At 40.1% G+C, this 16,518-nt stretch overlaps 1 protein-coding gene across 1 annotated transcript in view; it reads right to left on the bottom strand.

The window, feature by feature from the left end:
• Positions 1–12,835: 12,835 nt before the first annotated feature.
• Positions 12,836–16,518, bottom strand: part of LOC139650831 (rho GTPase-activating protein 6-like) — a 77,682-nt gene continuing 73,999 nt past the window's right edge. Inside the window, exons 11-15 of the mRNA XM_071527613.1 lie at positions 14,503–14,594; positions 14,109–14,359; positions 13,694–13,765; positions 13,176–13,434; positions 12,836–13,091 (exon numbers count right to left, since the gene is read on the bottom strand). Of these exons, the coding sequence (XP_071383714.1) occupies positions 12,836–13,091; positions 13,176–13,434; positions 13,694–13,765; positions 14,109–14,359; positions 14,503–14,594 (930 nt within the window). The remainder of the gene's footprint in view (positions 13,092–13,175; positions 13,435–13,693; positions 13,766–14,108; positions 14,360–14,502; positions 14,595–16,518) is intronic.

The raw sequence follows: 16,518 nt of genomic DNA, 5'->3' as shown, positions 1-16,518 counted from the left end.
AGCAGGGCCATTCAGAGTCTTGTAGACAAGTAGGAGGATTTTAAAATCAATTCTAACATTTACTGGAAGCCAATGCAAGGATTTAAGAACGGGTGTAATGTGTGCGTTTTTCTTGGTCCTGGTTAAAATTCGTGCAGCAGCATTCTGTATAAGCTGTAGTCACCTAACAGTTTTTTTGGGGAGTCCAGAAAAGAGACCATTGCAATAGTCGAGTCTGCTTGTGACAAAGGCATGTACCAGTTTCTCAGCATCCGATTTAGACAGAAAGCCTCTAATTTTTGAAACATTTTTGAGGTGATAGAAAGCTGATCTTGTGACATTATTGATATGACAGTGAAGATCAGCATCTATGATTACATCAAGATTCCTAGCATGTTCTTTGCTCTCCAGAGAAAAGGAACTGAGGTAGGCTGCAATTTCCTGTCTCTTTGCTTTTGCACCTAAAATAATAACTTCTGTATTGTCACTATTTAGTTGCAAGGAATTTTGGTCCATCCATATATTAATGTCCTTAATGCATTTTAATCAGTGTTTCCACAGGGCTTAAATCATCGGGAGAGAGGGAGATCTAAATTTGCGTGTCATCCGCGTAATTAATCATGTGATGTCACAGGCACACACACACACACACACACACACAGGTTTAGGTAGTAACGGAGTACCTGTAAGAGTGTTATGTAACTGCATTCTGTTCCATTACATTAAAAAAATGTTGTATACTGATTACAGACACTTGTGAAAAATGAGAGAATTACTTATGGGAATACTTTGAAAGTAACCTACCCAAGCATGCAGACACACACACACACACACACAGCCAGATCTCTTTGACAGACAGACACACGCCCACACACCTCGCTGACATCATAAATACCTCTGATCGCCTTTTTCTAAAATAACAACCTCAAATGTCAAGTGCAATTTCAGGCATGAAGGCGGTGTGTTTGCTGTCTCAACTCTGAGTTTGACAGAAACACCTGAGCACTGATATCCCTCTTGTGCTATTACAAGTCAATGATTTGATAAGGTGCTTTGGGGACAAGTGGGTCCTGGTTATGTCAATATCGAGAGAGAGAGAGAGAGAGAGAGAGAGAGAGGGAGAGAGAGAGTGAGAGAGTGAGAGAGGCTAGTTCTCTCTCTCTCTCACACACACACACACAGAAGCCCTCAAACAGGAAATTGCACTTTGAGATTGTTTTGTTCTGTTCCTTTTACATCGCTTTACAACTTACCCAAAGTGCTACACAGATGAAATTATATCATTACGAGTGAAATGTGATGATTTGACTTGTTTTACTGCGAACCCACAGCAGTTAGTTTGACACTTGAGAAATAACTCACTTCTCGGTGAACGTTCCACCCAATTGACTCTGAAGGCCGTAACGCATTGGAAACTTTTTCCGTGTATGTGGTTAAAACCTCTGGGGTAATATCGCTATAATCAATGATATTAAGCATGTCATATTAGTGTTAAAGACCGCACTGGGACTAGTTGTCACTCATGAGAAATCAAACCCCTCCAGGTCCATAGAGCCAAAAGGAGAAACCTCACTAGGGCTTTTACCAGCACTAAGCCTGGATACGGCTACAATAGCATTGCACCAGGTCCTGTTTCCTCTAAATATGACCATGTGTTCTGGCTTCAGCACCAAGCAGGTGAGCGAGAGGTAAAGTGACAGCTGCACACGGTGTCAATGGAAGCCAAATGGTCAGCTGCGACGCTGTGCCAAAAGCTGACTACACACACACCACGGAGTAGGATTCAACATAAACCAGCTGGCAAGCGGACTTAGAAGCTCATCTATAAAAACAATATTCTTGGATCTTCATTTCATATGGAGTTTTAAAGGTCATTTTGTTTTCAGATTGTGCACCAAAACAAAGCAGAATAGAGATATACACTGTTTGAAATATGTGACTCCTACTCAGACAACATGAGAAATAGTCGTAACATTTCACAGGGTTTAATAATCTGTGTTTTTTAATATTGAATAATGATTTTTTTTTTTTTTTTTTTTAAATATACCATATACCAAGTCAAGGATGGCCTGGTTGAGCCAAGCAACACCAATAGAAAAGGAAGAAAAAAAAGTGTGTATGTGTGCGTGTGTGTGTGTGTGTGTGTGTGTGTGTGTGTGAGAGTCTGGGTGGAAAAGCAGCAGAACAGAAATGTAGAAGTGGGGCTAAAAAAGTAGCAAGACAACAAAGTCCCTTGAAGCAGATGCGACCAAATGCCACATCTTGATTCATTTATTTGGTAGCGCTAGGAATAACATCACTGCAAGACGTGTCAGTTTTGCTAACATCATCGCAGCGGCGGCATAATGCTGCATGTTCGTGTTGGAGCTATCGTGCTGCCTTCAAGTGCTGTAGGAAATATGAGGGAGTAGAGCTGAGCGCACATGAACGATACAAACAAGGGGGTAAATACGACAGGGAAAGTTTTCTATCACCCCGAAGTTACCAAGATGTGACATTTAGGTGATGTATTTTTTTTATTATATACAAAAATATACATACAATTCATTTTAAAGATCCAAAAAATAAGCTATATCTATGGTAGTATTTTCTACAGGTGTCCATATTTCATAATAGCCATAAATCTAAGCTTTTTTATGAGAAAATGTTTATATGAAGGCACCTCACACCTCTGAGGAACATGCACACATGATGCTGGAGGTTGACACAGAGCTAGAAACCTTTTAAAGTAAAGTTTAACGTTTATAAGTGGTGACACTCATGCTAATTAAAACCAACGCATATTTAAACTGGGCTGGACTTAACTCACTTATTTAACAGCCCCGAAAGTGAACACTTCATCTGCAATTTATAATTGAAATGTTTTATTCAACTACTAAAATTTATTCAGCTAAATTTATGAATGACTAATAAAGCTGTCTCTGTCACTCACCCTCTCTCACACACATGCACACACACACACACACACACACACACACCTTTGAATCACTGGGCACACACATTTACAGGATATGGAGCGAAAACACACTGTTCTAGGTCAGCAGACTTCAGTTTGATCTCCCTCACATCTGGCTTCATTTGTGTTTGTGCATGTGTGTGTGTGTGTGTGTGTGCTGTATGGATGGAGTAAGTGTGCGTCTGATAAGTCAAACATCTGAAACATATTTTTCTCAGAAGATAAAGTAACAGATCAGAGTTTTCTTACACTGTGCCTGATAAACTTTAGTCAGACTGACCAATAATGTTTTTCTCATTGTCTTTTGCAGGGGATTCATTACTGATTGTGGCTATGCTTCAGCAATGAAAACCATCTGTAATGCGATTGAATCAAAGAAAAGAACAGATTCAGCAACTCGCCAAAAGGCATTGATCAACTCTTTACACAACTTGTCTGTTCAACTCGTGTCTATTGCCAGCTCGATGCAGACATTTCTAATGCGATCATTCTCTCTGCCAGGGAGATCATTGCTTGCCAGCACAGAAAACAACGAAGCATGACCTTGTTAGAAGTATTGATGCGGTTGAACGGAAATAACAAATTGATTGTGGCAATTTTACTGTCAGTGTGAACTGGGCCATGCGGTCCACAGCTAGGCCAATTGCTGTATAGGGTTACTGTGCATATAGCTACTGCAAATGGCTGTGCGTGTATATGTGTATGTGTGTGTGTGTGGGTGTGGGTGTTTTCATCTGTGTGAACATGTGTGCGTTTCCCCCCCTAAGGGCAGATGAGAACATGTCACGGTCGGTTGGACTACTTCTCTTGTCCTCCTGTCACAAGGTTACACACACACCAGTGCACATCCCACACACACACACACACACTGCTAAGTATAAGCCATCTTCTGGCTACACAGCTCTACTGCAGTAGTCAAGCCCTGTGTGAAGTAAAGGCCTGAAGCTAACATCACCTCTTGGACAGTTCATCAGTATTTTCGAGTTGCCATGACATTCATATAGCAGATTAGTCACAGTCATCTTAACTCATCGGGTGTTTTCAGCATGGAAAAAATGGACATTTGAAATATTGTTTGTCTTCACTTTCTATAGTTTTTATAGTTTTTGGTCTGTTCGGTCCTTAGCCTACTTTTACTGTTCCGTAAGCACTTTGTAAAGTTGTTTAATTAGATTCAATTTTCTTTCTATTTTATGTTTATTTTATTGTGTTTTGCTTTGTCTCGCTTTATAGTAATTATCTACTTCATGCCTTATTTTGTGTTATGATATTATCTACTATTTGTTTTGTGGTACTAATTTTTACTATCTTGCCATTTTATATACTGTGAAGAACTTTGTAAACTGTTCTGTAGTAAAGTGCTATATAAATAAGGTTTATTATTATTTGTTGACCAAACGTCTTTTGGTAGTCTTCTATCAATGATCGATTTAGCGTGTGTATTCATTTTCTCAGGCAGTGATGTTATTTATTCAGTGATGATGAATAGAGTTGGACAAATTCTGGGCAGGAACCTTTTTTTTTGCTTTTCCTAACATTTGCATCTTCGGGCCAGTCATTTTGTTGGACTGCATGGGGCAACATGATGAGACTGAATCCTGCCTGCTAATGAGGACCTTCTGGGTACAAATTCCTCTCAGGGTGTGTGTGTGTGTGTGTGTGTGTGTGTGTGTGTGTGTGTGTGTGTGTATGTGATAGAGTCTTATGCATACACTGCTCAAATGTTTGTGTCATAAAACATGCACCAGCACACATGCACATCCACATTGTGATAAAAACCCACTGAAATACACACATTTTATTTGTTGACATGCCTGAATATGTAGTCCCTCTAGGAGTAGTGCTGAACTGTATTGGAAATGACAAGTGTGTGTGTGTCGTATTCACCTATTTGTGTGTGTGCATGTGTATATTTCTGACAATTTTTCTTTTAGTTTGGCCAGCTGGGTAATATTACTTGGGGCCAAGTCATTAGCCACTGAAGTAAAGCGGCTTTGTTTTGTTGTCATGGTCCACGAAATTCCATTTAAAATCAGGCTTCCCTCCAGAAAAAAGACAAAGCGAGGACAAAAGAAGATAAAAGAAGCGCACCCAGAGTACAATATCTGAAAAAAAAAAAAAAAGAAAAGAAAAACGCTGCCTCCACGCCTTCAAGCACACTGATTACAATTAATCAGAAGTTCTTTGAGGAAAACACAGCACGCTCATTTCATACACCATCAGTGACACACAGTACACAGTAAAACGCTTAATTGTTATTGTTGAGGAATGAAAACTGGAATTGGATTGCAGTTCCTCAGTCACACAGGGTGGGAGAGTTAAGTGGAAGCAGGGAGCAGACGACAGGGAATGAAGAGCTGCAGCTAATGAAAAGGTCCTTAGGTTACCGTGTGTGTGTATCTACATGGGATATGCCAGAAAAGAAATCCAATTATTTTCCAAGTAATCCTCTTTTCTTCTTCTATTCCTGCTGCTGCTGTTGCTATTATTATTATTTCTGTTGTTACTCTTCAAACTTCTTCAATCATCCCATGTCACAGGCATGCAATACTAACATCAATTAAACGCCCAATCATTTTTTTTAGTTTGCCAATTTTGGGTCTATAAACATAGATTCTTAAAACGTAAGTCTCGCTGATGGAAAATGATCTCATCAAACTTTCAAATACTGACTGTAACTCAGAATACCTGCCCATTTTACTGAATCATAATGGATTTAAAACCATTATGTCATGTAATACCAGTCTATGTCAAGACAAAAAGAGAAGACAAGAGAGAACCAATCTAATGAAATAAAAGCCAATAGTGGGACAATCTTGCTAATATAGTGCATGCTACACTCCAGATTGGAACTAAGTAATAATTTTCAGCATTTGCATATAAATAAGTGTCCATTTTCTGCTATTATCCAACTATAACACTACATCAAGTTTTTAGCTTTGCTGTTCTAAACACTCAGTGTCTGGTAGGTGGGAAAAATCGTTTTACATTGCGGTTTCATTTGGAATAAACAGAAGAAGAACTGGGTAGTTAGCGTGAGCAGTGATAGCCACCAAGGCTGAACAGACAGATAGATAGGTTGGAAAGAGTTGATCAAAACTCTTTCAAAACTCTTTACAGTCGGATAAGCGGCTAGAAAAAGGACAGATGGATGATCAAAACTTGGGGGTTTTTCTCTAGAAGTCCATTGTTACTGATACTGAGGGATTGACTTTATTCTCATTATTCCCTCAGTTCATTAGGAGGAAAAAGCCCAGTGTTCATACCGCACATGCTGTCTTTGTGTCTCTACTTCAATCATTATCTCTCACCCTCCATCAGTCACACACACACACACACACACATTCACGGGTAACACACCTGACTGCTAATCCATTACCTTTCAGAATGTGTCTAATGGTCTGCAAGCGCTTCATTTCAGCTCTCTCGGGCCTGTAAGGTGATTCAATTTGCCACCAGGCCGGGTTGAGGAGAATTAAAGCCAAAAGCCATGAAATCTTTTAATCTCTTGTTTTTTCATTCCTTTTTCTTGTCTCTCTCTCTCTCTTTCTCCATCACAGAACCATTAGCATCACCACAGGTCTCACACTTCTGCCTTTTTTTCTGCTTCTTTTTAGCTCAGACTTCACTCCTCTGGTCTCCTACCAGCCAAACTAGTTTGTGTCATTTAGATATTGTAAGGTTTTCATTCGTTATCAATTGTGGTTTGGGAGATATGCAATGGAAAAAGAGAAATAATAGTTCATTCGGCCTTGAGGGGCATTGGCGACCATATGAAACTTCATAACTCTATATTCAAGGCTCTAGATTGACCTCTAGTGGTAAAACAGGGACGTTACACCAAATGCACTAAAAGCACCACAGAGAATTCTTAGTTTTTTTGTATTGTAAAGTGTTCCAGATGAGTTTTTCCACTGTCACAGACTGGTTCAATTAAGGACAGTGTTCCCGAAATGAAAAAGATTCAAACTGCTGGGAAGGAGAAGTCCAGGAAAAAAAATCAAAGAAACACAAACATCAAGTGTCTTAATAGGGTGCTGGGCCACAATGGGCCACCAGAGCAGCTTCAGCTTCGGTTTCTGGAGGGCTGTGACACTGTTTTTCCACAAGAAATGCCATCATTTGGTGTCTTGGTGATGGTGGTGGTGGAAAATGCTGTGTCAGGCACTGCTGCATAACCACCCATAAATGCTCAGTCAGGTTGAGAGCTGGTGACTGTGCATATTGTGTGGCATCATTTACATGCTCATCAAACCATTCAGTGGCTAACGGGGGCTTTGTCATCCTGCAAGATCCCGTGGAGAATTGCTACACCAAAGGATGAACCTGAATAGCTTTGCATTTATTTGCATTTACCTTGTTCTTTATGGGGTTCAGAGAGGGAAATAAATAAATCTAATCTCTAGACTTCTTCTGGCCTGTACACACGGGATGGGGGGGGGGGGGGTGACTCATCCGACCGTATGACATTTTTTCCCACTGCTCAGTAGACCGCTGCCTGCGCTTTTCCTTTGCACCGCTTCACTCGCAGACATGTATTTTTCAGGTATAATAAGGGGTTTATGCACCGCAGCCCGACCGCCACGGCCCCGCTCTGTGAGGTTTCTGACTGGCAGTCCTGGATGAAAACGCCCGCTCACGCCTCGGTTTGACATTTACAGTCCGAGTCAGAGCTGCTTGTCTGCTTTTTTTCCCCCATCTCAAGCCAAAGGGTCAAAGGTCATGTGGATGAAGTCTTTACCTCACACTTCCACGCTCACATCGCCTTAGTCACAGTTCCTTGTGAAATATCGGCACGTGTTAATCGCTCAATTTACTTGGGATCAATAAGTGCATTCATAAAGAAGAATATACTTTGAGTCCACAGTTATTCAATTCTTTACTTTTACTTTTTAGTTACCAAGGGTCGGCCGAGATGCCAACCACACAAATAAATTATATTAAATAACTCTTATTTTTAACGGTACGTGGTTCTTCCAAAAATAGAAGAACCATGTAGAGTTTGTCTCTTCAGTTTTGAATCAAAATTTTAATTTGCATGTAGTAAGCCTTTAATTTTTAAAATGAGAAACGCCTCTTCAATTCTTAATGAAAACATCTTCAAAAGAAAAAAAAAACACATAATGTTCCATGTATCTTTTATGAAAGGAAAAACTCAATTAGCTAGTGTGCCCAGTGTGTGTGTGTGTGTGTGTGTGTGTGTGTCTGAGCGAGACAGAGAGACAGCAGTGGGTCACTAAGGAAAAACTACACTGCAGCAAGCACAGCACACAAACACTAATGGTGAGCCACACACCAGCAGAAAATGTTCCAGCCACCCCCAAACCACACAGTACATTTCCCCCCTTGTTTAAAGAGGAAGGGGAGGGGCTTCCAAAGACACTGAGGACTCAGTTAACACACAACACCTGCTGTCCCAGTTACACACCAGAAACATTTGCACTAGCACAGTGCTTAGACAAGAAAAAATAATTAAATGAAAAAACATCTTGCAATTTAATTTGGATTACTACAACACATTTTCCTGTCAATAAATGTTAATCTAAGTTGGCACCAGGCATCCAGACTTTCCAACATCATGTGATGGATGGTGCCAGACAGTCCAGTTCCAGGATCTCTATATATTTTCTTATATTGTATTATGACACACTCTACAAGGATAATATATAATGATATACTCTACTATGACATAGTATATCATAGTATATTATGATATACTATACTATGTTACTGTACTACACTGTACCAGTTGACACTTTACTATGACATACCTTAATGTGGTATTGTATGCTTTGAAATACTTCACTATCATACTGTTACATTATATAATATGATATATTATGACTATGATATACTATACTATGACATAATATAATGTTACGTACTGTACTATGACATTCTATAACATACTGTACTATGACATACTATACTAAAACATACTGTAGGGCTACTATGTAATACTGTACTTTGACTATGATATGTTATGACATACTATAATGTTAAAGATTACATTATACCATTCTCTACTATGACATACTATACTATAACACTGTAATATAACTATTATAATATATGCTATACTATGGCATACTGTACTATAACATACTATAATTCAGCATAGCATGTTATACTACGACATACTATAATGTTAAATATTACATTTTACCATTCTGTACTATGACATACCATGATGTTAAATACTATACCATGACATACTGCACTACTATATACTATATTTAGACTTACATTATTATAATATACCATGCTATGACATACTGTGCTATGATATACTAAACAATCTCATACTATACTATGTCATATGGGCGGTACACAGTGTTTACTGAGGAGAAAACTGTGTCATATGTTAACATATTAATAGGCAGGGGAGAAATATAGTGTTTTTATTATTCATTAGCCTAATTATAATGTTTTGTTATGTTGTTTATTTAACAAGTCTCTAAAGTGCGGGTTGCTGCTGTGACAATTGAATTCCCTCTTGATTAAATAAAGTATCTCTCCATTTATCTATCTACAGTGTACAATAGAGTTAGTATACTATGTACTGTACACAATTCGGAGAGAGCATGGGTCTCATTACTAGTGCCACACATCCAAACATGCAGACAGTGGCTTCCTTCAAGCCTGGTATTTACTACAGGACCTTGATTATAGATCTGCGTCAAATTTAAAACTTCCTAAAGCATTCACTCCAACAGCAAGAGTAAACTTTATCATGTTTAATTCCATCGTAGCATATTGATGACGACACGCAGTACAAAAGCAGTTACCAGACATTCCATCACAACTTGGACCCAGTTTACCCCACCACAAACAAAACAATACAAAAACACCATAGCACTAAGTTAATCTTAGTTTCATAGTGAAGTCAACAAGACAAAGATAATCTTAGAGCCAAGATGCTTTGGGGAAACAAACCTTGGGCCATACAAGTTTGGTGATTCTTTTTTTCCTTTTTTCTTTTTTTTTTTGAATAAAAAAAAACTGTTACATTGTATTTATATATTACAATACTCAACAGACAACAAAGTAATACAAAAATGTTCACAAAATATGAACTATTAACTCATGAACTTGAGCAATGTATGGAAAACAAATTTTTAAGGGCAATACCTATGGCACGTTTAACTCCACACATACAGATATACAGAAAAAGGTGCTTATAATCACAAACTACTGTAAGCATCAATTCTAATTTAAACACAGATGGATCCTGTTTAATAAACTGTTTTTTCACCATGGAAACAATGAAGACTGGCTGTATCGTTATGCTAATAGTACACGGTCTGACAATAGATGGCGCCACAACCTTGCCACAATCTTTCCAAGTCAACATTCTTGCGGTTGCAATGCTCTTATTCCATTGTCTCACATACAGGTGACAAACAAATCAAAGACATGTAAAAAATATATATATCATGTGTCAAGAGATTGAATGCTGAAGTGGCTAAAAAAGAGCAAATATCATACCACAACTTGAGAAAATGTGAAATATTTGCCAGCAAATACCCACTTGACTATGACATTTGAGAAGATTTGGGCAGGTTTTGTCATGGGTGTAGACGCTATAAAATGACAGATAATCACAAATTTTGATCCCACCTTATTCAGCCACAACATTGGATTGGATTTGATGAGGAAAAATAAGAGCAAACTACTTTTTTGTGTTTAATTTCAGCACCTCAGTCGGATTAAAAATCTAAAATCCATAACAGTATCACTAGAATCCTATGGCTGATCACTGCTTCACTTCCTACCTCCATTCTTTTATTTTCTTTGATATAATAAAGAAAAATATTGGTGTCCACATTTATCAAGCCTCTCAGACAGGGAATGGCAGTCTGCAACCAGTTTTAATATTCAGTCTAGTGTGGGAAGGATAACAATATCCAATGGACCGCTTGATATCATCATACATATGCACCTGTAAGTATGTTGTAAATAAGACCATCCTGGATCTGGAGCCTTACTGATAAAAATGTATTTTGATCACATTTGATTTTAGAAATGTGCATACTTTAAGCAGAAATTAATGGAAATATTGTTATTCCACATTTTAAATTCTAAATTGTAGTCCATTTACTGATTTGACTTTGGTCAAACTTGGGTCAAATTTCCCAAATAATTCTTGTGTTTGTCTTAACCAGATGCATAGTGTGCCATACAAAATGATGCAATGAAAGCCGAAAAGTTTATAAAATCATTTCTATTCAAAACATTTCTATGTCAATTTAGTATACTTTTCTGTGATTGACAACTTGACACTATTTGAAATCTCCTGATGCAGTAAATCCCATCTGGCCTTCCAAGCAGGTTAAAAAATGTTAATAATCATTTGGAAAATACTATTTGGCTGACAAATATCTGACATCCACACATCTTAGAGATGTGAGACTCCTATACTGTATACTGCAATGAAATATTTGCATGGACACACTGCTTTGAAAAAAGGAAAAGGCCTGGATGGATGACAGTTCCTTTAGGACATTTATTACATGGCTTACTGAAGCTTAATCTTAATTTATAGAGAAATGTGTGTGTGCAGTTTAACTCACTGAGTTATTTTCATGAATCAGGTACAAACAACTGGAAAAATGATCCTACGACCAACATTTTTATGACTGAGGCTCCTGTACTGAAATGCTTAAACTCCTGTCACTTACCCAAGTTCTTGAGGCTTCTTAGAAATTAACAATTGAGTCAAATAGACAAACACAACTGTACGATAAATATCCTGAAGTAAAAGAAGAGACTTTGGCACATGATTCCTGCAGTGCAGGTGGCAAGAGCACATCAAAGCAAACTTCTAGCCTAGTGCTTTATAGTTAGGTCTAAGCATTTTAACAGAAGTGAGGCATTTTACATTCAATATTAAAGAAAAAAACCAGCAGTCTGACATAAACAACATTTAGACTGCCTATTAAAGGGCTGACTTACTTTTAGGTAGATTGACAAAGTATATACTTTACATTTAAATTTACATTTATATTTGTATATGTACAAACTGTTGACAAATGGTCTTTCCCTTGAACGCAACTCGACATTTGATCTTCTCACACAGCTGTGGCTGAGCTACATTACCAGTACGCACACAAAAATTCTACATTTAGCAGCAATTACTAATGCGTACAACTTCGTGTCTGGACGGTACAAAAAAAAAAGAATGATGAAATGAAAAGGTCAAACAAAACAACCAAGTGAAGAAACAAACTTTTGTTCTTTCCTATTATCTGTTACCTCTCTATCTTTGAGATATGAATATTAAACTCACTCAGAAAGAAGGTATGGTCATGGTAACATTCAGAAAAGTCGGGAACAGATAAGTTCCAACGTAACTTTTGAGGTATTTCTGGTGGGCAGTTTTTTTTTTATGTTTCCAACTCAAGATATAATTGTGGAGAAAACAAATGTGGGCGAGGAACAGCAGCGATCTCTGAACATCAACTGTAGTTCCGTAGAAAACAAGAAATACTAGTGGCTCTTGAATGTAAAAAGTCTATGTAAGGCAGCAGCTGCACACGTAAACAAACGCCATGGCGCGAAGGTGTAGGAAAAGGACGGAAGGCGTGGGTGAAGGAAAGGAAGAGATGGATGGATGGATGGAATCGGTGATAAACAAATGATGGAGCAAAGGATGGATGGATACTTGGAGGGAAGGCAGGCTGGACCAATGGATGGAAGGCAAATGGAGAGAAAACCAGATGGGAGGACAGGTGAATATGGTGCGAATGGAGGGAGGGATTGATGGTAAGAGGGTAAGGATCCGGAGTGATTGTCAAGGGAGAAAGGGGGTTTTAGCATGTGTTTTGATCGTGCCATTGGTTGGCTGGTGGAGCGGATTCTCTGTAGAATTTCAGGTTAACTGGAGTCCATGGTCCACGCTCACACCAACGTCTCAGGCAGAGTGTCAGCATTGTCCGAGGACAGCAGCTGCCAGATCTGCCACCGGTCCCTCTGCCAGTCCTGCCACTCTGGGCTCATCGGCACCATTTGGGCCTCTGTCGTCGAGGCCGAGTCAGTTGCAACTGACCTCCCGGGCTGCAGAGGGGGCCGCTGAGCCGTCGCGAGTTGAGGTGAAGTCTGAGAACTTGCCAGTCGGTGTTGAGCGTTATAAGGGGGGGGAAAGCGGCTATCGTTGAGCGTCGCGGGGCCATCGTCAGCAATGTTCGGCAACCCTTGAGGTCTGGAGGCGGGGTTAAGTGTGTGTCCGGTTCCTCGCAGGGGGCCCTCAGAGGCGCCCGATTGGCTGTTGAGGTGCGACGGCGCAGAGGGGTTGAGGTTGAGCTGGAGGCGCGGCCGCCCCGCCTCTACGTGAGGGCTGGAACACACCCTGGTCACAGGAGGGTGGGGTCTGCATTCGGCGATGCCGGACACAGTCTGAGTCCGTCGTACCATTGGCTGCTGCCGGCCGTCGCCGTGGAGACCGTCAAGACCCTCCTGCGAGCTGCGGGAGCTTCCCTCTGACATGTTGCCATGGGAACCTGGAAAAAAGAGAACATCAATAATGTCAGTGGAATTAATTGCTTTTGATAAATACATAAAGAAATACACAATTCCTCTTCTTGATGTGAGGGGGAGTTTCAAGTGAATTGGGTTTTTTTTACATTCTAGGTAAATTAAACTACTTTTATTGGCGTAATACTACTACTGTATTTTTTGGTTAAATATCCAATATCAGTACTATGATAATAAAATTCTGCGTGACCAATCAACTACTGTGATTTCATCTAAGCCGTTTACCTGTGTATGATTGGTCCTTGAGTGTTGGTTTCAGGGTGGTGTGCCACGCCCCCCAAATGTTAGCATGCTCTTCTAATATGGTGTCTGATGGAAACAAAAGAGAAGGGTCACCCTCCTCTTCCTCCTCCTCACCATCAAGATTATCATCAGAATTATCATGATCGTAATGCAATCACAACATCTACAAGCACCCTTAAAAACCATACATACTCAGGTAACCCCAAAGTAAAATATCTGCTTGTACCTGCATTTCTGTATATTGTGTTTGTACAGATCTATATTGCTCAATGTACATTGCCTGCATGAATGAAATAGATAGTGCTTTGACCATAAAAATATCGTAATTTGCACAGTCTCAATTAAACCACGTCAGATCAAACCTATTACTGTAAGCCACAGGCACTTTAAGACTCACCTTTGGCAGCCCAGGCGTTGGCTCCAGGCTCCCTGCCCCGGCCGGCCACTTGCCCCACCAGGGTGTACTGTTCTGGGACACGGAAGAGCGGCTCGCTCCCTGGGCTCCCCGGTTCTCCTCTACGCTCACTCAGGATTGGCGAGTTGTTGTCGTAAGGGGAGACCTCGCCGCTGGACACCTTGTTGGAGTCACTGGAGGAGCGGCGCTCGCTCAGGGTGAAGGGCTCCTCTGACTGCAGCAGGTCTGGACTCCTGCAGGTGATGATGGATCAAAATAGGGATGAAAGAGGGACATGAGGGAGGATAGAGAGAGTATATCTGTATGAGTTACAGTGAACTCAACAGAGAAAGAGTCTGACCACACACATGCATGCATCTCCATATCTGTAACTCACTGTGATGCTTTTCGCCTCAGCAGGTAGTCCACCACATCCGGATCAGTCTCCAACAGACTCATCAAAACCTCGTTCTGCAGATCAGGAGGCACCTAAACAATCGCCAACACGTACAAAGCAAGACATGTTAACTGTTAATAAAACACACCTAAACAAGCAACTTTACAGGCAAACAGGTCGACAGGAGCATCAGAGTGCAGCAGAGTCCTTGAAATTAAAAAAGAAGTCACTATAAAATCATGCTCTACCTATGCAGTTACTATCAATCTGCTTAGAAGAACAACAATTTTCTTGCATTTGAAATCTGGGGATTCAGGAATTTTCTGACCTGATCCCCTTCTAAACAGAGGTTGTGGACCCCTATTTAAAGATGTTGAAACTGATTTCCCTCCTGTACTGAACAAATTCCAGTGGCCAGGCTGTGTGACAATAAAATGAACTTCTAATGGGTAAACCTCCTGCCTCTGCTACCTAACAGACCATGAATCCAGATAGGCCCTTATCAAACGTGGATCTCTTGCAGCATTTCCTTTTCATTCATCCTATTTTCATTAAAAAACATATTGCCCACTTTTTTTCCACCCTAATTTTCTCTTCATAAACACAAAGAATGGAGGGTTGCCCTGGTGGCGCAGCGGCCTAAAGTGCATGTTGGTGCTGACAGCCTAATCTTAGCAAAGGAATAATAGGAGAGACACAAGGATTATGAAGGTGGTTACAAGGGAAAAACAGCTTGTGGCAGGATTTAATTCCTTGAATGCATGTTTGGCAAGCTGACTGTGTTTCCAGTGCACTTCTAGTTAACATTAGTCCTTAATCTTCTCTTCAGCTGATTAATTGAATTTTTGCTCATCTAACATTGTGGATTATAATGCGGTAATGCGTTGACACAAGTTGAACCCCGTCCAAATACCTACTGTCTGTGAGTGACAGACTTTGCCATAACTTTGATAAACTCTGAGCCTTCAGAGGGTTATAAAACAACTTTTAGACATAATTCATGTAACTTCAGATGTTTACAAATCTGTTTCTGCTCACCAAGACTGAGCAGGTCCGTCCCAATTCACTACATACGATTAATAAGTCTTCATTGGCTTACTGCAGGAATGTAAGCCTCAGGGAACGGCAGTGGCAGATTACAAAACATTACGGTATAAGGTTTCAGACCTGAAATGACCTGGAGTGCCTGTCTGCACTGCTGACAATCCCAGGAACAGAAAGGAACAAAAGAACTGACGAAGCAGTGATCCGTGCAAAATCAGGACCTCTTCTGACGCATCACCATATGAAGGATTTCATGCCAGAATTCTCTACTTTATCTTGGAAAAAGTTCAAGTATCTGGGAAAAAAATGTTCGATGTTCATTGTTGACTTAGTTGCAAGCGAATGACTGCAATGACTTCCCTTAGAGATTGTGCTATTCTGTCATAAAATTCTTCAAGATAACATTCAGAAACTAGAAGGGCACTCGGAGAGCGCAGACCTCCTCCAAGGTTCGTGCTATTATTGCTTGTTCGTGAGTCGGATCCGGATCCGCTCCAAAATTTACTGGGTTCCTCCTTGGCCCATGCTACACCCTTCCACGAAGTTTCATGAAAATCAGGCCAGTAGTTTTTCCGTAATCCTGCTGACAAACAGACAGACAACGGCAACGGCACCGAATACATAACCTCCTTGGCGGAGCTAACAATAAATGGTAAAACGGTAAAGTCTGAGGAGGAAAGAAAACATGATGTTGTAACAACTGCAAGATCAGGAAGTATCAGTGGAAAACAAAATGGTTGGATATGATTTAAAGCCGCAATAAGCGATATCAGACCTTACAACCAATCCTGAAACTAATGTGTGCTATGTGGAGATTTCGTTGAGACATAATATAAACCAATATATCCACACACATGGGCCAGCTGTGTTGCTGCACCTCTTTTCTAAAGCTTGTTGTCAAATTCCGCACCAGAACAAAGCTCCTCCCGGTCCATTCAGTAGCTTTTCATTTTTTTTAAGCTAGTTTGGCTC

Source organism: Centroberyx affinis, unplaced genomic scaffold (genome assembly GCF_046629955.1).
Source record: "Centroberyx affinis isolate AG114_WGS23_722 - 3 ecotype Tasmania unplaced genomic scaffold, CSIRO-AGI_Caff_v1 ptg001547l_1, whole genome shotgun sequence".
NCBI classification, from domain to species: Eukaryota; Metazoa; Chordata; class Actinopteri; order Beryciformes; family Berycidae; genus Centroberyx; species Centroberyx affinis.
The sequence above is the reverse complement of the archived record's forward strand: the minus strand, read 5'-3'. Positions and strand labels throughout refer to the sequence as shown.